At 54.1% G+C, this 23,420-nt stretch overlaps 1 protein-coding gene across 8 annotated transcripts; it reads right to left on the bottom strand.

Moving 5' to 3' along the window:
* Window positions 1-337: 337 nt before the first annotated feature.
* Window positions 338-23,228, bottom strand: UBA1 (ubiquitin like modifier activating enzyme 1). 8 transcript variants are annotated; one of them, XM_070066310.1, is made up of 27 exons: window positions 23,047-23,228; window positions 16,232-16,356; window positions 15,959-16,075; window positions 15,795-15,853; window positions 15,524-15,692; window positions 15,309-15,443; window positions 14,237-14,343; window positions 13,861-13,951; window positions 13,624-13,756; window positions 13,035-13,132; window positions 12,770-12,916; window positions 12,481-12,657; window positions 12,276-12,380; window positions 12,107-12,187; window positions 11,624-11,779; window positions 9,031-9,196; window positions 8,717-8,913; window positions 5,949-6,013; window positions 5,516-5,711; window positions 4,731-4,805; window positions 4,421-4,610; window positions 3,088-3,176; window positions 2,695-2,787; window positions 2,370-2,561; window positions 1,038-1,139; window positions 831-931; window positions 338-664 (listed from the first exon to the last, which is right to left on the bottom strand). In XM_070066310.1, exons 3-27 carry the CDS (start codon window positions 16,073-16,075, stop codon window positions 529-531), a joined length of 3,177 nt encoding a protein of 1,058 aa, XP_069922411.1. In that variant the 5' UTR covers window positions 16,232-16,356; window positions 23,047-23,228; the 3' UTR covers window positions 338-528.
* Window positions 23,229-23,420: the final 192 nt, after the last annotated feature.

Below are 23,420 nucleotides of genomic sequence, written 5' to 3'. Positions count from 1 at the left end.
GCTCTGCCTCAAGGACATCAGGCATGCTGGCCAGGCCTCGGCAGCATGGAAACCAGAGTTTTCCTCACAGAGGAGGAAGTCACAACCCAGGGAAGGTGGAAATTGCACGCGGCTCAAAAACAAACTCACATGGACCCAGGTACCCGCTCTCTCTAGCCTCACCAGTGCCTTCATTTCTTTGTGAGCAGAGAGGGCAGGAAGAAGTGACAATTCCCATATTTTCTCTGTCCAGGGAACTGGCAGCTGGGGAGGGGCTGAGCCCTGTGGGTTACCATCTGAACCAGGCAGCTCCAGGAAGCCTCTTTTCTTCCCTGGAACCAGCAGGGCAGGCCACATCTGGGTTAATAGTTTTTTATTAGGATTCAGGTTCCAAACAAGGTAAAAAGCAGTGGCAAGAAGGGTTCAGGGGGTAACAAGGGAACACCAGGCCTGGCTAGGTGGGCCACTGCCGGAGGCCAAATGGGAACCCGGGGCTGAAAGGGGCCTGGGGTGGGTGGATCGGGGCTGGCCTAGGGGAGCGGCCGAGGGTTAACGGATGGTATATCGGACGTAGGGGACTTCGACGTCCTCGCCGCTCTCGTCGTTGCAGCACAGCTCAAGCACCAGCGCCCGCACGTGGCGGCCCAGCTTTCGCTTCGACACACGGCTTACAATCTCTGTCATCCTAAGGCGTTGGGGGAATCGGGGGTGGGGTCAGAGAGGCAGACAGCAAGAAACGAGGGCAGGGAGGTAGGGGGCACAGGAGGGAAAAGGCAGGAATGGGATAGCTGCCACGGGGAGGCGTCCCCACCCACACAGGGCCTCCCCAGCATGCCCTGTAGCCAACTCACGGCTGGTCCAACCGTTCCTTGAGCTTCGCAGCTGGCATAAAGAAGGAATAGAGCATGGACACACCCTGGGACAGCATGGTAATCTCCAATTTGTGCTCTGTCTGCAGAGGGGAGGACAGGGGACACCAGTGTCATGGGAGTGGACAGACCAGCAAGTCACCTGCATGCCTTGCCTCCCAGGTAGGGTGAGTGGGAAGGGGAGCTTACCTTAAAGTAGTCGAGGAATTGTTTGAGGGTCATCTCCTCACCGTTGGGCTGCAGTCCCTGAACCTCAAAGCGATCCCACAATGTCCACTCTTGGTTATAGTACTGCGGGACAAGGAGGGCACGGTAGGACAGGGGCTACCCGAGAGGGTCCAGGCTCATCTGCCTCCATCACTCCCCACTCACGCACACACGTCACAGCAGATCAAACTCTCTTGTTCCAAATCTTCCCGTGGTTTCCTTCACACTCTCACTCATCACTGAAACCCTTTTGATGACTGAGAAGGCCCCATGCCATTGGAATCCTAGTTTCTTCTCTTCTCCTACCTGCCTAGTGCTCTCACTCACTTTGCTCTACCAACATTTTATTCCTTGAAAATGCCAGACACACTCCTACTCCTACCTCAGGACCCTTGCAAGGACTGAGTCCTTTGGCCTGGAATGTACCCCCAGCAACCAAAGCCCGCGTGGCTTGTCCCAGCACCTCCTCCAAGTCAGAGCTCAAACGTCATCTCTTCCGTGAGGCCTTTCACTTATCATGTTATTTATACTCTATTGGATGAACATGACCTTAGCACCTAGAGGGGTACCTACCTGTGCAGAGTAGGTGCTCAGCAAATATTTGAGTGACTTAATGAGTGAAGCGAGTAAAGCAATAAGCACAGGGGTAAGCATCCACAAGATGCTGGCTGCTATTACTGTAAGGTTATAAATAATCCCCCAGCTCACATTCAAACATCCCATGTTCTCCTGTGGGTTTCTTGTTTCTTACAGGCAGAATCATACTGGTGCCTAGCACGTGGCAAGTCTTCTTTTTTTTTTTTTTTTTTTGACAGGCAGAGTTAGACAGTGAGAGAGAGAGACAGAGAGAAAGGTCTTCCTTTACCGTTGGTTCACCCTCCAATGGCCGCTGCGCCCAATGCGATGTGGCCGGCGCACTGCGCTGATCCGATGGCAGGAGCCAGGTGCTTCTCCTGGTCTCCCATGGGGTGCAGGGCCCAAGCACTTGGGCCATCCTCCACTGCACTCCCTGGCCACAGCAGAGAGCTGGCCTGGAAGAGGGGCAACCGGGACAGAATCCGGCGCCCTGACCAGGACTAGAACCCGGTGTGCTGGCGCCGCAAGTGGAGGATTAGCCTATTGCGCCGCAGCGCCGGCCACATGGCAAGTCTTAAACAATGTGATTAACAAATAAATAAATAAGGCACACACTAAAGGAACAGGTATCCCTCAACAGTAACTCACCTGACAACAAGATATAACGGCAAACCAGAGCCAGCTCTCCAGAGACACATCCCACCCACAAACCCACCTGCTGATGATGCAGGCCCATACCTGGTGACGTGGTGCAGCCAGAGGTTCAGAGAAACCGAAAAACGGCAGGGCCAGGTTGAGGAAACCATTCTTGTAGGAGTCGAGGTGTCGGTGTCCCTGCACTACCTTGTACAGCTCCAGACACACAAGGCCAACGACAGCTGCTGTGGTCGTGGCAATGGCTGGGATGATCTTCCCTGCAATCAGCTTGCTCTACAAGACAGGACGGGACCACGAAGGCGATAGCTATTGCTGTTGCAAGAGGCTCTGGGTCTACAGGAGAGGCCAAACAGAGCAAGTCAAGCCCAGGTAGAGGGAGAGGGACATCAGTCTAGATTCCCCTCACCTTGTGCCGGTCTGCAGGGGGAATGTCATAGTTTTCGGCCCGGAGGTTGGATGCGGCCACAATGAAGTCCATGTGAAAGTTACTATCATCATCCTGGTATGAGTAGGAAGGGTGGAAAGACAGGAAGATAGTAGGAAGAGGATGAGATGAAGAAGATGTGTTCTGGCCTCCCTCTAGGGACACAGGTATTTCCCACTGCAATTACCGGCTTGGACTCTGCTAGCTCACAAGGGGATAGCTGGGAACACCTACTCACTCAGAGCCGTGAGGCGGGCCCATGAGCTGATCCCCACAAAGGCCTGGGGGCTGGCTCCAGATGCTCAGAGACCCGTTCTCTCCAGGCCATCCGTGTTTACCCCGCCCTCCCGCCCTCTCCAGGCCCCTGCCCGTCACCTTCTCAAAGTCAATGGGGTACATCTTGAATCCAGGGAGCTTGTCGGGGCTAGGCAGCGTAGCCTTGAGCTCCTCTAAACGGCTGTCGTCTGCACAAAGAGAGAGGGACACCATCAGCCTTTAGATTCCAGGCCAGGGTCTGGGTGGAGATGGGAGCTCGGGCTGGGGCAAAGGGCATTCAGGTGGTACAGGACTTGGAGAGCAGTGACATCCTGGGAGCAAACAGGGCAAGGGGAGAAGCAGAGCAGGAGGATGGAGTACACATCTGGGAAAGACAGACAGAAAGAGGCAGAGGCTATCAAGAGGGATCTCTCTAGAGACAATGAAGAGGGAAAATGACATTAGGAGGCAGAGATGAAGAGTTCGAGGCAGGAGAGCTGTGGATGCCGGGGAGAACGGTGCACAGAGAGGTGGGGGGGGGCACAGCACATGATATATGGGAAAAGGAGAAATGAAAAAGACACATGTAGAAAAAGCTGGGGGAAAATACAAAGATGTGGATCCAGAGGATATGGAGGGGGAGACAGAGCAGACAGGCAAAGTGGGAACAGGAATACACGCTAGGGTGAGATAGGTGGGAGGAAATGTAGAAGGAAAAAAACTTGAAGAAATACACAGAGAGGAACATGAAGGGACAGCCATTTCCACAGGAAGACGGGGTCACAGGAAGGGCACTGGGAGGAGATATAAGAAAGGGGGCAACTTAGGGGGAGTTAAGGTGCACTACAGACACGCAGGAGGGAAGGGACGTGGACAAATCCGAGCAGTCATCCCAGAGTTCAGATAATGCTTACTGTGACAAAAGCTGCATGGCTTTCAAAACTTTTCACACCAAAATAAGCTTATCTTTCAATTTCTCTTTTTTAAGATACCAGTGGCCAGTAAGCTATGGCCCCAAATTATAGACAGCACTAGTGGGCTGAAGGTGCATTAGGGAAACAGAGGCAGAGGTGCAGATGGGGAGATGGGAGGAGATCTGGAAGGAGACAAAGCAGGCAGGTATCAAGGGAGACAGACCACTGCTGGAGGTCACGTCTCTTAGTTGAACAGGTAAGAAGCAAAGAACTACATCAAGTCAGATTCGTGTAGAGCAAGAGAAGCAAACAGCTCTGAGGGTCAAAGAAAGTGGGAAGGAGAAGGTGGGAGATCAATTTGCCCTCAACTGACTCTTCACGTCCAAGAGGACAGGAGGATGGAAGGAAGGTGTGGGTAAGCTGCAGGTCTGTGGGGGCCTGGGGCCACAGAGCCAGGAGCACAGGACTGGTGGGGAAGATGGACGAGGACAGGGACAAACAAGGAGTTGACTTCTGGCTAACTGGCCAAGCACCCTCACCAACAGAAGCATTGGCGCTCTGCAGCTCCTGGTCAGAAACGTGGATTTTGACGCCAGACTTGGGGGTAAACTCGGGGACCTGTACAGACTGCAGGAGTGTGGCCACAGCAGCTCGGTCCTGAGAGCCTGCCAGCCCGTAGGTCTGGGCAAACAGGTTGGCAGCAGCCATCACATAGTCCAGATGCAGAGGCTGGGAAAAAGGACAGAGAAGAGTGAGCATGGCAGCCCTTGAGTGGGCAGCTACCACCACCTTCCCAGCCACCTGCCCTCCATCTGACCACAGGGGACTCCCAGGGAGGAGGAGACTTACGTTGCTAACATCAAAGGTGAGTGGGTGAGGACAACGTTTGGGCCCAGACCAGAAGGGAGCTCCCGAGCTTGTGAGCTAAGGAATAGATATTTTTGAAGAATAGGACCTGAGAGTGGGGGCCATTCTGCCAATCCTGACTCCTCACCTTGGCCCCAGACATGCCCCAACTCACTACCCCTGGCGAGGCTCTAAAAGGGGGTCAATCACGAAAGACCCACACTGCAGGGTCCTGTCGAGGGAAGTTCCAAAGCCACACTGAACCAGGGAGCACTACCGATTCCTGGGCACCCACTCTGTGTAAGACACGTGGCCGTTTAACAGACTCTTGTGGGCTTCCCAGGCACTGTACTAACCAAACGTTGATAAATACCAGTTAATTCTCACAATCACCCCCTATTATTTCTACTTCACAGGCGAGGACACGGAAGTGCAGAGAGAAGTTATGTGACTTGCCCAAGTTCAAATGAGGCTAGGATTTGAATCCACACTGATTCTTGTGCTGGTAACTCAATTTCTTCCCCACAGTCCCTGCAGCCCTGACTGGGAGTTGGGTGTGACCCTGCCCATACCACAGGGAAGGGAAATAGAAATCAAATCTCCTGCTCCAAGAAGCAGGAATGAGAAAAAACAGGTCAGGGTTAATCATTCTTCTGCGATACCCCCACGCCTCAGGGCACCAGCTGCAGCTAGACTAATGAGTGGGCGGCACCACCTGGAGAGCCCACAGCAGGCCCCCGTGTCAGGGGCATGCGTTCTGCCAAGGGAAGCCAGCAAGAGGGTGATACCTGGTCGGGAGGGAAGTTGTGCAACAGCTGCCGGATATTGTTAGAATACTGGGTGTGCCAGTGGTGGCAGGCCCAGGTCACACAGTCTGCCCAGCTCTGCGGTCGCTGCAGCACCAGGCTGCGCTGCACAGCCTCCAGCACCTCCAGTGGCTGGGTACCCGCCAGCCGCAATGTCCGCTCCACAAACTTAGGGTCTCTATCAGGAAGCAGAGGGGATAGAGGGGCACATTACGCAGCAGCCCCAGGAGTGGGCTCCAGCGCAATCCCACTTTCTCCATGGAAGGCTAGTTCTGACCACCAACAGTCTGAGGCCAGAGCAGTCACTGATTCATTTAAAAAGTGTGTCTGGTGCTGAGTGCAAGTGGTGAGGAGCAGCCAGGCTGCCCTGATTGGCAGGCAGGGGACAGGGTAAGCAGGCAGGTGAGTTACTCACGTGAGGTACTGGTTGACATTTTCCGCTGGCTGCTTGAAGAGGCCTTCAAATTCATCCCGAGCCCACTGCAGACAGAGCACATGGATTACAATGGGCCCACAGGTGATAGCATGAGGTTTCACAGGCATCAGAAAGGCCATCAATAGGGGCCAGCGCTGAGGAGTAGTGAGTAAAGCCACTGCCATCTGCAGTGCTAGCATCACATATGGGTGCCCGGTTCAAATCCTAGCTGCTCCACTTCCAATCAAGCTCCCTGCTAATGTGCCTGGGAAAGCAGTAGAAGATGGCCCAAGTGCTTGGGCCCCTGCACCCACATGGGAGACCCAAAAGAAGCTCCCGGCTTTGGGTCAGCCCAACTCCGGCCATTGCAGCCATTTGCGGAGTGAACTAGTGGGTGGAAGACCTCTCCCTCTCTCTGCTTCTGCCCCTCTGTAGTTCTTTCAAATAAATAAATCAACCTTAAAAAAAGAGAGAGAGAAAGGCCATCAGTAAAATAAAGTAAGTAGGGAATTGCACAACTTCCCTTGGAGAGAGGAGCCCCTAAACCACTGCTCCAAAAAAATTTACCATTTTTTTTTAAAGATTTAGTTATTTATTTGAAAGGCAAAGTTACAGAGAGAGAGAGAGAGACAGAGACAGTGAGTGAGCCGGTTCACTCCCTTGACTCCAGGAGCCAGGAGAATCATCAGCATCTCCCATGTGGCCATGGGTGCAAGGGCCCAAGCAATTGGGCTATCTTCCACTGAACAAAAGTGGAGCAGCCGGCATTGGAACCAATGCCCCTGTGGGATTGCCAGCACTGTAGGCAGCAGCTTAATCCACTGTACCACAATGCCAGCCCCAAAATTTACCATTTACATCTGTGTACCTCACTCTAGGTATGCTATACCTCAATGAAACGTATTGGAAGAAAGGTGTTAAAATATTTTTTTTAAAAAATCAGACCCAAACCATTCCTATCCAGGCCCTGCGGTCTCAGCAGAACACAAGACAGAGGGGCTCTGTCCTCTGAGGATTACTGGGGGAGTAAATGTAATCATTAGCTATGTCGTCTGGAGTATACACATACGAAGAGTAGAGATCCAAGTTCAAACTCCAGCTCTGCCACCTAGGACTTAATTTTGTGACTTCAGGACACCTAACACCCCTAACTTTGTGTTCTCATCTCCAACAGTATATATTTAAAGGTGACAAAATAGTGTGAGTTCACACAGTAAGTGCAAAGTGCTTTACAACAGCCCTGTGCGGTAGACGCTATCATTACCTCCAGATTCGACAGAGGAGGAATGTGAGAAGCTGCATGGAGAGGTTAAGTCAAAGTCACACATGGTCTAGTGAGACTGTGGTGGTTGCACAAACACACCCACTCTGGAACTGCAGGATCAGAAGGCAAAGTGATAGATGGAATGGATTCTTCCCCTCCCTATTTCAGTCCCACCCTCTCACACTACTCACAAAACATTCTGAATGGTCTGGCTTCAAACACAGCCCTAAGAATCATTCTGATGGCACCATGATAATCCTCGGGTCCTACTTTCTTTTTTACTGATTTATTTGAAAGGCAGAGTAACAGAGAAGGAGAGGGAGAGAAACAGAGAGATACAGATCTTCCATCTGCTGGTTCACTCCCAACAATGCCAACAACAGCCAGAGGGCTGGGTCAGGCCAAAGCCAAGAGCCAGAAACCCCATCCGGGTCTCCCACGTGGGTGGCAGGAACCCAAGTACTTGGGCCATCATCAGATGCCTCCCAGGCACATTAACAAGATGCTGGATCAGAAACGGAGGCGCGATTTGATCCCAGGCACTCCATTGTGGTATACAGGTATCCCAAGCTGTGGCTTCACCTACTGCCCCACAACGCCCACCCTGCTTGCTGAGGTTCTATTTTGTGGCCTGGGTGCTGGTCACCTAGGGCTGTTCTCACTTTGGAAAACTTCAGCTAAATGATACATACACTGTTTGGCACATATGTACATCACACACACACACACACACACAGAGTCATCCTGACAAGCCAGCTGTTAAACTCATTTCAAACAACAGCTGGAACACCTGAGTATGGCCTGAGTCTTAGAGACAAGTAACTGGAAAAGATGTTAAGAAATGACTGGTACGTTTTGTTGAGCATGAAAACGGTTGTTTCGGTTCCACATCAGCAGTTCCCTATTAGGAATGCTTTGTCACTCCCTCTCACCCCTAGCCAACAGCTGGCACTGTGTGGGGACATTTTCAGTTGTTACAATGGAGCGGGGGAGGATGAAGGTTCGCTGCAAGCATCTAGTGGACAAAGCCAGGGATGCTGTGAGACATCCTATACCTCTCCCATCCCAGAGGTCAACAGTGCCGAGGTGGAAAAACCCTATTCTGCAGGAACAGGTCCTTTGCACAGGCACACACAAACAATGGCGAGCAGAGGGTTGTGATGGCCAAGATGGGCTCTACCAGAAAGAAGCAAAAAACTATAGGAAATGAAGAAGAAAAGGTGGCAAATCATTGCCAACTGCTAAATCTTGGCAAAGAGTGGTATTTGGGTATTCGCCACAGTACCCTTTCTGCTTGTCTGAATTCAGAAACGAATCCACGGTGAAAGTGAATGAGTCATTCCAGAAACCTATGCTGCCAGGTCGAAGTGAGGTGGCAGTGGTTTGGAGAAAAAGCACATCTCACACTCCCACGTGCATCACTGCATGTGTTCCATGGATGGTGGCAGGGAGGCAAGCTGGGTGCCTCCCCCTTCCCCTTCCCCCTCCTCCCAGAGCTGCTCACCTGAAGAGTGTGTTCGATGGCGTTGGGGAAGTTCTTCAGGGTACAGATGGGGATGGACTTCTCAGGTGGGTCTTGGCTGGAGCTGTAGGACTCTGTCAGGAAGGGGATCACCACCTGGACGTTGCCCTTGGTGCCCAGGGTGCCTGATTCGAGCAGCGGCTTCCGGTAGTACACGCAGCGGCGGTCCATGTACATGCCTGTGGGGAGGGCGGGGAATGGAATGTCAGGAGAGAACAGAGGCAGGTACTCCACAACACAGACCCGCAAACGCACACAACTCTGCCCTTGACCTCCTCACCCGCCTCCCAACTCACGGGCATCCACGTTGTCTAAGGCGTTGGCCACGCCATCCAGAGTTTGGAAGAAATCGTCGTCGTAGATACGTTCAGTGTCAGGACCCACACGGTTCTGGTGGCTTGTCACCCGGATATGTGGATTCATCTGGTGCACAGCTGCAGCAGCTGTGTCAGATTTTAACTTCTGCGAGGTGTGGGGAGGGGGTGCGGGGAGGCGAGGGAGCACAGTTCCAGGGAGGAGATAGGGGAAGAGAACTCAGTTATCTGTTCATTCACTCAACAAATGTCTGTAGGGAGCTGACCTCCTAAGGACTGATTTACTTAATGCTAGGGAAGTTCAGACCAAGTTCAAGAGGTTCCTTGGTTCAGTGAGAGACACTCTGTGACAATACTACATGTCCAGGGCTGTGGCATATGTGGCTGGGGCTCAGTGCAGAGGGAAAACAGGGGACACAGACAGACTGGAGACGACGGGCCAGACACTGGTTCTTCTGTCTACCGAACATCTATTGATCTTTTAGGCAACAACAGCACCCAGGATTGGAATAGATCCTTCCTCATCCCTCAAAAAAAAAAAGGAATGCTAACACACAGACGGGCAGGATCCTTGTAAAGGCCAAGTCAGGGCCCCTCTTTGCTCAGAACCCTTCCCTGGCTCCCAAACCCTCATCTCCTACCACACTCTCCCAGTGCAGGATCTTTGCATGGGTTCCTGTCTTGGCCTGCAGCACTCTTCCCCAGAAGAGGGCGCTCTAGTCCTTCACATCTAAGTCTTTGCAGAAAGGAGGTCTTCCTTAACCACTGTACTCAAAACTGCAAACCAACTTCCTTGGCACACCCAGCTTTCCTTCTTTTCCCTTTTTCCTTTGCAGAGCATTCATTACCACCTAACCACAGACCTCACTATGATACTGTATGTACTGTACATATCTACTTCTTCCTTGGTGTACCCCGAGGGCCTAGAGCAGCACCTATACCTAACTATTTGGTGAATGAATGAAAAGGGAACTAGATTCTGGGCAAGCAAAAATGACAGTCCTGTGGAAGGCCTCCCAGAGATCCCTGTATAACCCAGTTTCCACCTGTGCCAAGATCTGTGAACCCAACTGATTTAAACCACAGTCCTTAGAAAGGTTAGTCCTTGGCTGCGGTCTGGGACCCTGGATGTCTGCAAGGTGCCCATGATTCTCTACCAGGTCACGATGGTCCAATGAGCCTCAACTGTGCCCCCAAACAATGTGGTTCATTCCCTCCGGGAATCTGGAATTTTGCTATAGGACCAGCCTCCAGTAAAATCCCTGAGTACTAGGTATCTAATAAGCTTCTCACAAATCCCTGAATGGAGAAACTAAGCATGTCCTGTGCAACTCCACTAGGAGACAACTCTTACAAACTAGAACCTGACTTCATTCCATGGGCCTCTAACCTTTGCTGATTTGGGTCTGTATCCTTTCACTATAATCAATTACAGCCTTGGGGCCCATGTTGTGGCACAGTGTGTTAAGCCAGCACCTGTGACGCCACTGGCATCCCATAAAAACACTAGTTACAGTCCTGGCTGCTCCAGTTCCAATCCAGCTCCCTGCTAATGCACCTGGGAAAACAGCAGAAGATGGCCCACGTGGGAGACCTGGGTAGAGTTGCTGGCTCCTGGTTTCAGCCTGTCCCACTGCAGTCATCTGGGGAGTGAACCAATGAATGGAAAATCTATCTCTCCCTCTCTCTGTGTAATTCTGCCTTTCATACTTACTTGAAAGGCAGAATTACACAGAGAGCAGAGAGGCAGAGCGAGAGCGAGAGAGGTCTTCCATCTGCCGATTCCCCAATTGGCTGCAATGGCCGGAGCTGCGCCAATCCGAAGCTGAGAGCCAAAGCTTCTTCTGGGTCTCCCACATGGGTGCAGGGCCCAAGCACTTGGGCCATCTTCTACTGCTTTCCCAGGCCACATCAGAGAGTTGGATCAGAAGTGGAGCAGCCGAGTCTCGAACCAGCGCCCACATGGGATGCCGGCTCTTCAGGCCAGGGCGTTAACCCACTGCACCACAGCACTGGCCCCGTAAATATATCTTAAAAAAAAAAAAACAAAAACAAAAACAAAAACCCACAGCCTTGGGACTGGCGCTGTGACATAGTGGGTAAAGTTGCCACCTGCAGTGCCGGCACCTTATATGGACACCGGTTTGAGTCCCGGCTGTTCCACTTCTGATCCAACTCTCTGCTGTGGCCTGGGAAAGCAGTAGAAGATGGCCCAAGTACTTGGGCCTTGCACCCATGTAGGAGACCCGGAAGAAACTCCTGGCTTTGGCCATTTGGGCAGTAAACCAGCAGATGGAAGACCTCTCTGTCTCTGCCTCTCTGTAACTTTGCCTTTCAAATAAATAAATAAATCATTAAAAAAAAAAAAAAACCACCACAGCTTGTATACACGCCGAGTCCTGTGAGTTCTCCCAGTGAATCATCAAGCCTGGAGTAGTTTTAGAGGCCCTCAACACAGTCACAACCAGCACTGATAAGAGATCAAAGAAAACAGGGTGGAGGTTTCTCGAATGAATGACAAGAGAAAGTGAGGGACAGAGGGATGAAAGAACACCTTGGACCCCATTGTACTCACCGTGACATCCCAGGGCCGGAATAGAAACTGTCGGTTCAGATTAGATTTCTCAATGGTGTCCATGTCTGTGACAATTATTTCTCCGTTCTCACCACAGCCCAGCCCAATCATGGCAAAGTTCTTGAGCAGCTCACAGCCAATAGCCCCTGCACCCACCTAAGAGGCAGCCAAGAAGACAGAGAGGCTGATCAGGGTGATGAAGGTTAGTGCAAAACCACCCATCACTCCTTAGTCCCCCCGAGCCAGCAGGAGAGAGGAAGAAGGTCTAGTAGTACATCTTCAGGTCCCCAAACCTAGTCATTTGAGGAAGGAGGCACCAGATAGGCAGACAAGGACACACAACTTTCCTTGAAGAGATGTGATATGAGTACAAGAAACAAAAGACCCTCCCTCTTCCCTCAGGATGCAGGAGGTGGCCTTGGAAGAGATAGGGCCTGAAGCCAGGGGAGGTGAAGGTAGCAGGTGTCCAATGGGATCACTCACCAGGAAGTACTTCTGCCTGCCCAGCTTCTCTTGCAGGTCTGAGCCAAACACAGCCACCTGCCCATCATAACGGTTCTGGCGCTGAGGAGCATGAAGGGAGGAGGTTGAGAGAGGGCCCTCTTCAGAAACGTCCCCAATGATGCCTTCCCCACAGGCCCTACTCACTTACCGGGAGGCACTTGTCCTCTGTGAGGGATTCTTTGTCCTCCGGGAGACACTCAAGGGCATCAAAGTACAGCCACTGCATGATGGGCATAAACTTTCCAGAGCAGGCCTGGGGATGGGGAAGGAGACAGGAGGTGGCCAGCGATTAACTGGGGCCTGACACAGGTGGACGGCCAAGTGGTGGACCCTAATTCTCCACTCCCACTGACCTTCATGACTTCCTGGGCAGCCAGGCCCCCAATGAAGGCATTGATGGGCGCCAGGTCCCCGGCTGCCACAAAGGCCAGGTTCCGGATGAGGTCCTCATCCAGGCTATCTTGCTGCACTGCCGACGAGGCTTTAGAGTTCACAGCGCGTGCTAGGGTCACCAGCTCTGCTGCATCCTCCTGGTGGGCCAGGGGAACAAAAGAAAAAAAAAAGAGAGAGGCTCTGTCAGGCCACCATGGGAGGAAAAAGAGCAAACAGGTAGAGGCGTGGTTCCCCCACCCACCGTCCCACCTCGTTCCGGGGTCTAGGTGGCCGGCTGTGCTGTGCACAGAACTTGTGCAAGGCCTGGAAGCCAATGTGAAGCTGAGCGGGGCGAGAAAACTTGGCGAAGTCCGTCATCACAAAGTCAGGCTCTGCCAGCGAGGCTGACAAGGATTTCTGTTGGAGAGAGACAGGGCATGGGAACCAGAAGAGAGGAACAGAAGAGGGGGAAACGCCTCAAGCCAGCCCCCCCACCCCCCGCCCCCAAGCCCACTGCCCTCTCCAACACACTCACAAAGCTTATCTTCTTAGGTACTTTGACCTGGCTGACAATGCCTCCACGGATGTAATCGGAGAAGTTGGAGGTGTCACAGATGCTAAAGGTGTAAGGACCTATGATGGATGGGGAAGTTGTCAAGTCTACCCACCCTCCCTAAAAATCCTCCACACCCACAAGGTATGAGAAATAATTGTTTTCCCCCAGCTCAGACACCAAGAACTATCTCCCCTCTTCCCCCGACAAGTTCCACTTGGGGATCAGAAACTATCTCTGGTCTGCCCCAGACCCAACTTAAACCCCACAACAGCCTGCGTCTCTGCTCCCCATCCCAATCAGCTGAAGTATGAGTACATCCTGATCTGCCTCGTTCAAACACCAGAGACCTCCCCGTTCAGACTCCAAGAGCCATTCCCCTAGCAATAGCTCTGACACAGACGGCATCTCTCCCCCATGCCCGCCGGCTCTGCTTGGACCAGGGGACTCTGTCTCTGGTTCATCTCAGACACCCAGGATGTGTCTGTCTCCCCTCACCGGGAACCCAGGGACATCATCCCCCCTTCACTGCGCTCCTGGCTCCCCTGAGTCCCCCATGGCCTCGGCTCACCCAGGACTTTGATCTCTATGGGCTGGTTTCCATTGAGCTCAGTCATGCCCTGTACTTCGGAGAAGGAAACAAAATCGCCACTCTCAAACCCATGTCGGGCCTCATCCAGGCAGGTAACCACACCAGGGTTGTCCTAGTTAAAGAAGGAGTGAGCCTCAGAGGCAGGCTGAGGGTACCAGGAGCACACAAGGACTGCCACTGCCCATCTACCTGCCAGGAGCCAAGTCTGGTCCTTACCTTGGTGACCATAGAAACCATGGCGCTGAGGGGCTGCTCCCCGTTGGAATCTGTGAGGATCATTTCCTCTCCAAAGTCGCAGAAGAGTTGCCTGTAGGGAGAGACAACAGGGCTGATGCCAAAGTCCCCTCCCCGCCCCCCGCCCAAGACCCATGCATCCCTCAAAACGCAGTGAGTACTTGCTGAGCAAATTCTCAGTCCATCACTGCTGGAATCACCGCAGGAACCAGACGGCACTCAGGCCACAGGAGGACAGAGGAACACAAAATAATCCAAAACTCAGGTGGCTGGGGAGGGATGAGGGCACAGGAGCCTGGGGGTCTCAGTCTGGGCCTGACAGAGGTCAGGGACAAAGAGAGTGGGGGGCAGCACTCACCCAAACAAGCCTCTCGTGTCTGCCACTACCAGCTTGATGCCACGGCTATGACAGAACTCGCCCACGCGCAGCTGGTCCTCCAGGGGGCTGTTAGTGAGGACCACCACCTGCAGGGATGGAGCGGCTCAGCAGGGAGGCCCAGGCCGGGGGCCTGGCACTGGGGCGAAGCGGGGAGAACAATGAAGGGAGGTTGTGCAGAGGGCTAAAGTGTCCTTAAGGCCCAGGTGCTGGGCTTTTTGCCACTTCAGTCCTCTTTCACAAAGGCAAAGTACCTACTGTGTGTCAGACTCCACCAGGGTGAGCCTTGGCAAAGAGAAAACCGAATCCCTAAAGCATGCCTGGAAAGGCGCAGAGGCAGCCGGGAGGATGGAGTATGCAGAACAGCTGACTCACTTGTTTGACAAACACCCACTGCTGCCTGCCTACAACCCTGCCGTGCCCTGGGAGAGGCAGCCAGCGTCTGAGCTCACTCCTACCACACCCACCTGCTCCCGATTCTCAGGACAACGCCTGCCCGGCCCCGTCCTGGGGACTTTGCTCTCTGCCTCATACGTCCATCCTGACCCGCCAGGGTGAGCTCCTACTTAGCCACATCGGGATTCAGCTGTGGTGCCCTTGGCTTCCTGGGACACCTCAGGACTGACTCTCAGCTTCCACAGCTCCTCTTTGCAGTCCAGACATTTTAATGAATACCCATGGAACCCTTACCACGTGGCAGCTGCTTAACCCTCACCAAAACTCTGAGGTCAGTACTGCTCCCATGCCCAGACTACAAAGAGGGAAAACCAAGAGCCAGAGACTAAGGGACCTGCCCAAACCCTACCAGGAGAGCGAGAGGCTCCTGGCAGGGCAGTGTGGCCCTGGCGCCTGTGCTCAGGCCCCTAAGCTGCACTGTCTGCCTGCACGCATCCTCCTCCCAGAAAGGCCAGTCCCAAATCTCATCCTGCTGGCACCCTCTAGGCTCCCCCAGGACAAAACCTGGCACACAGGGTCAGCCCATTAAGCAAGTGCTGAGCACCCAGAGATGGGATCTGCACATGGGGCAAGAGGCTGTGTGGTACCCCCAAGGTACCTGGAAGCCACTGAGGAAGTCCTCAACCAGCGGCCCAGTGTAGGCGGTGACAGGCACGTAGCTGTTGAGTTCAGCGAGGCGGGGCTGTGACACCTCAGCGCGGTTTTTCCCTATGTCCTCCTCTCGCAGGTAGAACTGCAACGGCAGAAAGGTCAAGGGAGATGGCATCCAGAGGAGCTGGTCTCTCAGCAGCAGGCGAGGGGGCAAGGAGGTACCTGGGAGGAGAGGTCAGCCCACTGGGCCGTGCCCTGGTCATGGAGGGTCACGGCCTTGACCCCGCCAAGGATGATGTTCTTCGCGATCTCTACCCCCAGGCCCCGCAGGCCTGACACCAGAACGCTGGATGTCTGGAGCCGCTTCATCGCCTCATGGCCCAACACATACCTGTCAGGTTAAGGGGCACTCCAAGTCAGGACCCGGCCCACCCAACCCTCCCTTCGCAGTACCCCGCCTCCCACCTCTCAGCCCAGCCTCGGCCCCGCTTACAGCTGCCGGGAGTAAAGGCCCTCATCGATGTCTGCTTCACTGCCGTTCTTCGCCATTCCCTAGGGAGGGAGAGGACGCGCCGGGTCAGGAAGACAGGCAGGAGCGGGGCACGGACAAACAGGGGTACCTTCCCACCTGCCAGTCTCCAGAGAGAAGACACTCACGTTGGTTGGCGCCGAGGGCACTTGGGGCAACACGGACTGGGCAGGGGAGCAGTTAGAACCCGGCTTTGGATCAGGCCCGGACACGCGACGTTTCTTGGACAGCGGCGAGCTGGACATCTGGAGGGCAAGAGGAAGGCAGGAGTGAGCCTGGTGCCCGCGAGGACATTACTTGATTGGTCAGTGGGAACTGCAGGGGACGACTTCAACATGAGTCCCACATGAGTCCCCCCATTTTACACAAGAGGAGACAGGCAGATTGGTGAGGTGACTTGCCCAAGGTCACTCAGCCGTCAGAGGTAAGAGCTGAACCCAGGTGGTGTGGCTGGCAGATCCATGCAGCTCACCACTGAGCCAGCTGCCTCGCCCCAGCCCAGCGTAGTGACGGACAGACTCCAATCCTGCAGGATGACGGGAGTAACAAGAACACATTGTGGAGAAGTCAGCAAACGTATGTGGCTTCAGGACAGCTCCAGTTTTCAAGTCTCTAGCCAGCTACTCCTTGGCAGCTGTAATCAAACTCTTATGGGCCTCAGTTTCCTCATTTGTAAAATGGGGGCAGGGGGAGGCGATACTACCACTTACCTTACCCATGGGGCTGAGGTGAGAAAAAACACAGACCGAGGAGCCTGGCACGGAGTAGGCAAGCAGTAATAAGCAACCATTCTCCTCTCCCTCCATCCCACGGACGGCAGGGGGAGGAAAGGGGAGGAGGGTGGGAGAGGGAAAGGAGGCCTGGACATCCAGCAGGGTGGCATGATGGCAGGAGACACCTTGCTGAGAACCTACTCTCCAGAGTGGCTCTGGCAGGAGTTTTGCAGAGTCCAACCCCCTAACCCCAGCTTTGCTAGAGAGTCGGCCCAGGTTAAAAAAGGAAAACAAAACAAAAGAAAACACAATGTTGCAGGAAGAAAGGAAAAGCAAATGCAAACACACACTTTGAAGTCTTGGCTACAAGTGGAGGGAGCCCCTGATACAAACTAACACTTCATGAACCTTGCCTGCTCTGTCTGTCCTCAGGGGGCCTCCCCACCAGCTTTAGACTACTATTAATAGCCCCCAACTCACACTGTGAAGGAAAAAAAGTTGCATTCAGACACGTTAGTGACTTGATCAAAATTCCCAGAGTGTAGCTAAGCTGGGAACAGACTAGGATCTGCTGACTCCGAAGCCCAGGCTACCTCCCGGTATTATCACATTTCATCCCAATGGCCCTGACCCTGCAGGGCATGGTTTAGCGTCCTCACCGCACAAATGAGAAACCCTGAGCTCATGAGGTCAAGTAACTTGCTGAAGGTCACGTGCCAGCTCCCAGAGACAGAACAAGTGTGCCCTGGAAGAGAAATCTGGTGGTGGTGGAGTGCGTGTGTGTCACTGGATCCAGAAACATCTCCCCTCAGCCCCACTGCTCCGCTGAGCACTGAGCCTTTCACTCACACCCATGTCCTCCTACACTGAGCCCCTGGTGACCCCTGATCACACCCAGGGCCATCAGTCTACCTGAGATTCCACCTGTCATACCTCTGCACTGACCACAACGACAAGAGCTTCCTACCACCTACCAAGAGCTTACTGCCTGTCAACCACAGGGTAAACGGTTTGGTCTAACCCTGACAGTGCCCATGAACTACACAGCCTTATGCCCATACCACAAGTGGGAAAAGCAAGGGCTCTGAGAACCCATTCACTCACCCACAGTCAGGCAGTTAGCTGGTAGGGAGTTTGCTGAACGCGTCCTGGGAGAATGGAGTCGGGACTCGGCTCAGAGCCCACCTTCCCAACCCCCAAGGGCTAAGGACATGAGGGGAGGCAGGAGGCTGGCTAGAGCCTCTGAGTCTGCCAGTGCTAAGAGCCAGCTTAGGTAGGAAGAGCCTTGATGGGTCAGCAGAGAGACAAAGGCAATTCCACACGTCCCACATCTGGGCAAGGAGCTCATTTCTGCGGAGCCCCATCACCTCTAACAGCTGAGACAAAAGGACTGTCCTGAAGGGGCTGCTGGGAGGCTTAAAGGGCTGCTCCCACGTAGAGTCCAATTGCAAAGGTTTGGAACTGCCCTAGTCTCAAGGCCAAGTCAAAGGGGCCTAGGGCAAAAACCCCTGCAGAGTAGCCAAACATCCCCAAGGTCAGAAAAAGGAGAAGACAGTCTCAAGCCTTACTCTGGCAGCATTCGCCCAGATTCCCCAGAAGGCACATATACTGGGGATCATTTGGCAAAGCTGGCCTGGGACTTCATAGATCTTCAAGACTTAACCGAGGGTCTCCAAACCATCATTCTGAAGCCTGAGCTTACTCCATCCCCAAAGCAGAGAAGGTTCGAGGGAGGAGTCCTCGAGTAGGTTTGAGGCAGCATGCCCGGGGCCACCCAACCAGGAGAGAGGAGCCAAGGCAGGAGAAGGGAGGCTGGGGCCTGTCAAAGTTTCCCAGAGAGAGAACAACCGCGAAGCCCGTTGGGAAAGCGAGAGAAGGGCCTCAGGAAGCGGCTGTCTGTGCACGAGGAGGCTCTCAGAGAGAAGGACTAGGGGGTGTTAGAAGGCAGGCAGGAGGGCAGCTAGGGAAGGGTGGTGAGAAAGATCCGATCAGTCTGGGTCTCTGCAAAAGGATCTTCGGGGAAGGGCAGGGCAGTTGCAATGGAGGCCTCCAGAGGCTGCAGGGAGGTGGGAGGGACGCTGCTGGAGCTCACGGAGGCTGCCCAGGGAATGGGTAGGGGCTCGCTGAACCTCAAGAAGCTGCAGGAAGCTGCTGGGGCCTGCAGGGAGAGACATGCTCCGCCAGGGAACACTGCAGCTCCGAGGGACTCTGGGGGACAGCTGCAGGCGGCAGAAAAGAAACCTTTGAGCAAAAACTGCCAGGGACTTGCAGGGCAAGAGGTGTCTCGGACACGGATGCCCGAGTGCCAGCAGGCGGGGGAGAGGGTGGATGCTGAGGAGCTGGGAGAGGTCCCTGCGGACAGGCCTCCGAGGCAGGATCTCTGATGGAGCACAAAGGGGCTGGCTGGGCTCTGGCGGCATCAAAGGGAGAGGAGAAGCTGAGCGGACACACACCGGTCACGCCTAGGTCTCCAGCTGGGGTCAGGCATCTCTACACCCCACCCGGTGCACGCTGAGTAGATGCTGAGAAAGGGGGTGGGGGTGGGGGGCGGTTCTACTCTGTCCGGAGAACAAGAGAGCCTGCTGGAGGGAAGGGACATCTGCCAGGGACACTGGGGTCCCTGGGAGGCTGAGGGGCTTGGAATGTCCAAGCTTGCATGCCTCGGGCTGAAAAAGCTGGGGCCTGATGTGAGGTTGAGAGATCCATGAGAAGCAGCTGAAACTAAGGCAGCGCTCGGGTCTGGGGAGCCAAGTCCCCAAGGGAAGGGGCCTGCACGAGCAGATGGTCACGGGGGACCCCTGATGGAGGACTGCTGTTGTCTCTACAGTCCCTCCCCAGGGGGTCTGGGCCCCTGCAAAGACACTGCGGTGGGGGGGGGGATGTTAAGACTGATGGGGAAGATGCTAAGGTCTGCGAGGGGTAATCTCTGAATACCAGAAACACGGCAAAAAAAAAAAAGGGGGGGGGTGTTGCCTGCAAGCAGAGGTCTCTAAGGGCAGACTCTGGGCTTGGAAGGAGCCTCTGAACAGCAATGGAGACACCCCTGCCGGGAGATCCATGAGATGCCACAAGGGAGACTCTGATAGGAAAGCCAGGACCAAATGGCCTTTCTCAGGGTGTAAGCCCCCAGGGAAGCTCTCAGAGCAGCTGGTGTGTGCTTAGGGGCCCGGGGATGGGTGGGGGTGGGGGAGGGTCCTGAAAGAAAATGCTAAAGAAGATTCTCAAAAATGAAGGCCATGTAGTCTCTCTCCAAGGTCTAGCCTCTCTTGAAAGCCACAAAGGCAAACCCTGAAGCGCTCGTGAGATATTGCAAGGGAGATTCTGGGAGCAGGTCTTTAATGCATCCAATGGCACGCGGCTTTGATCAGCAAATGCTGATCCCAGAGTCTCCTTTGGGTAATGGGAGGTGGGGGGGTGCTGTGATCTGCAGTACCAGGTTCCGGACAGGATCGGGTCCCCAACTAAGGATATTGGGCCCAAGTCTATAAAAGCAGATCCTGCAACTGACCCCAAGGTCAGATTTGAGAGCCCGAGGGAATGGGGTGGTCCTGGAAGGGAAATACCTGCCCCGCCCCAGAATCTGCACCCCCACCACGCACACACCCCATCCTGCCACCGATCCTCGGTGTCCAAATCACCATGGCCCGCCCCGACATCAGCCTAGCACGCTGCCGGTTCATGCCCCTCCAATGCCTCCCGACACCCTTGCCCCTGCACTGAGATAGGCTGTTTTTTACCAATGCCGGTTCCCCGGGTCGTGCCGCCGCCAACTCCTCAAGGAGCCGAAGCCAAGCCCGGCCGCCACCCTCCTCCTTCTCCCCACCGCCTGGGCCGCCTAGAATCGCCGCCGCCGCCGCTGCCTCCTCCCCCGGCCGTTGTGGTTGTGGTCGTCCCTGCTACCTCCTTCACCTCACCCGCCGACACAAGATGGCGGCCACGAAGCCCAGGGCCGGAACAAAACCTTGGGTCCCACCCCCAGAAACCCGGATGCAAGAACGCCGCGCCCGTTCATGAATCATGTATAATCTTCCCTGGCAGGTTGTTACTCATTCGTTTAGAAGAGGAACGGCTCCACCTGGTGGCTACGGCAGCAATAACTAGGAAAACAGGTAAAACAGAGGCCACGCCCCATGGAACGCGAAGGACTGAATTGCTGCCACCACGCTGCAACAGAAACCAAGAAAGGCCCTCAAGGCCATGCTTTCTGATCACAAGTCGTAACTGCAGCCGAGTAGATGGTAGACTAACACCCAGAAGCCAGAAAGCCGACGTTACAACATGGAAGTCACACCCCCACTGCTCATGAATAATGAATGATCTTGCAGCAGCCCGGAAGCCAAGGAGACCAAAGCTACAGCTTAATCATGAATAATGCATGAGGCCCAGTGGGCTGGAACAAAAGGGGCGGGCCCGCCTATTGCTGCATCTAAATTGGGCTACCGCAGGGAGCACCTACTCCCTCTGCTCCTGAATAATGAATACTGCTACTGCAGCAGCTCAACCTGGAGACTGAGAGGTCAAGAAAGGTCCCACCCACTTCATGAATTATGCATGAGACTAGGCGGACAGAAACACTCGAGACAGCGCCAACCAGCAAATAGGGATTAAGATACTATAGTCAGGGCAACATGGCCACGCCTTCCCGTTCGCGAGCAATAGAAGACACCACAGAGCCACAGGGAAAACCCAGGGGGAGTGTAGCCTCAACACTCCCCGACTAACTGCTCAGGAACCAGGGCTGCCTTAGTCCAACCAAATCCAGACTCACAGGTCTTTGGCAGGTGCCTCAGTTTCCAGAGTCTTAAGATGGGGACAGTAGCAGAACGCATGCACCTCATAGAGATAAAATGAGCTATTACGGAAAGCAGCGACCGTGAATTACAGAACGAACCTTAGAACAGTGCTGGCTTGAGGCACTGTTGCGTTTTAAAATATAGATATATTAATATAAAGCTAAGAGGCAAATATTTATTCCTGTTAGCATAAAATTAGTTATGTGTAAGTATATACACCCAGCCAGTAGAGAAATTCTCAACTTGGGCTATTGTTTATCTATAAGATGGGAATTACAGCGGTAACTTACCTTGAGATGGATGTTTAAATCAGTTAATGTGTAGAAAGGACTCAAAACGGTGCTTGACACATAGTTAAGTGGTATAGGACTAGCATTAGGAGGAGCGCTCTTATATAGGGCGGGGGACGCATTATGACGCTGCGTTGCCAAGACTACGGACGTTAGACGTAGACTTCTCCTCGGGTTTGAATTGTGGCTTAGCCACTCACTGCCCGTGTAACATTAAGACAAATTAGTATCACTGTGCCCCAGTTTTCTCATCTATGAAGTGGGCTAATAATAACCTACCTCCTAGGATTGTTGTGAAGATTAACTAGGCTAATAAAGTAGCTAAATGAGTGGAAGCGAATCATTATCCTCATACCTTTTTTAGGTTCACAGAAAGATTTGCCAAACATCACACCACTGGCAAGGACTGATTTGAATTCAGAGCCTCCGCTGGTAATATGCGATGGCTGCCCCATAAAAAATGTCCAGTGCACGAAGCCTCATCCCTTCGCTAGAGGCAAGGCTTAAACCCTGGAACCTATAAGGGAAAGCTAACCACGGAACAGGCAGAAGAGGCGGGTGGAAGCCACGCCCCTTGTGAATTATGCACAATACCCCTAGAAAAGCCACAGAAAACTCCGGGCGCTACTTACTCACCTCTGTGAATGATCAGTAAACTCTAGCTTGGGCGGCAAAATCAGAACACCCTTTCAGCACTCCCTTTCGGCACCCTGATCCGCCGCTTCGTGAACAATTCACAGCCCAGACCTCCAGGGGACACCAGGTGCGAAGAAGGCAATCAGCTTCCCACCACAGCCCCTCCTCCTCATGAATAATGAATGAAGCCGCAGCCAAAGAAGGCCCGGTGGCATTACGTCCGCTCAGGAGAAGCCTGGCAGACAGTTCCTTTCCCAGCCTGAGCTGGAGGGGGTCCTCTCCCGGGGTCTGGGCCCCTGGTGTGTCCAGGCTCACCGTCCCGAGGAGCCAAGCTCAAGGACTTCAACAGAGACCCAGAAGTCACAAAGACCACAGACACCCCCACAATGCCACGTTGGTCCTGAACCCGTCCCGAAACAAGCAAACCCTGCCCAAATCCCGCCTTGACTTAAGTAACCTCAAACTTCCACTCTCCCCTTGCGGAAGAGCCCGTATGCTGCCCACAGATAGGGCACCCATGCACGGACCCAAACACCTCCCCCCAGCCTCTACCTGCGTAAACCAGCGTCCGAGGGGGTACTTCCAAAACAGACTCCCTAATCCCGCCCCAGAGTTCCCAAACGCCATCTCGGAAGGGTCTCCTCAGAAGCAGACACCTCTAAATACCATCCCGGGCCCAGAGGCTCCAAATACACCCATTAGGGGACCCCCGAAGTTGGGGTTTAGGGGAGCACCCTTCTCCAAATGCTGTCCAGGGGCTTGGGGGCATGGTGCTCCAGCTCACCCCCTACGCCGGGCGGAAGCCTCGCCTTCCTGCTGGAGATGAGCCGAAGCCACGGGGCAACGGAAGAGAAAACCACCTCCGGTGTACTAGAGAGCCAGAGTTTGCGCGGAGCTCGGAAGCGCGGGGCCTTAGAGGGCCCCGGGCCTGGGATGTACCACCGACGCATTGCTAGAGGGGCGAGCGCGCGTGCTCCCGTGCCGCCGGCTCAAGTTTCAGTTCCAGATACCCCTACAGCTTGTGGTACAGCCCCAGTGCGCGAGGCATGCTGGGGTTGGTAGTCCCCTCTGGCTAGTGCTTGGTGCACGTGGTGGGCATCAGCGCCCCGACTATGAGAAAATTTAAGCCTGGGCTGTGGAATTCCTGGATCCCTGCTC

Source organism: Oryctolagus cuniculus, chromosome X, assembly GCF_051225735.1.
Source record: "Oryctolagus cuniculus isolate XC-2025 breed Fujian yellow rabbit chromosome X, ASM5122573v1, whole genome shotgun sequence".
NCBI lineage: Eukaryota > Metazoa > Chordata > Mammalia > Lagomorpha > Leporidae > Oryctolagus > Oryctolagus cuniculus.
Note: the sequence above shows the minus strand (reverse complement) of the source record. Positions and strands in the feature narration are given on the sequence as shown.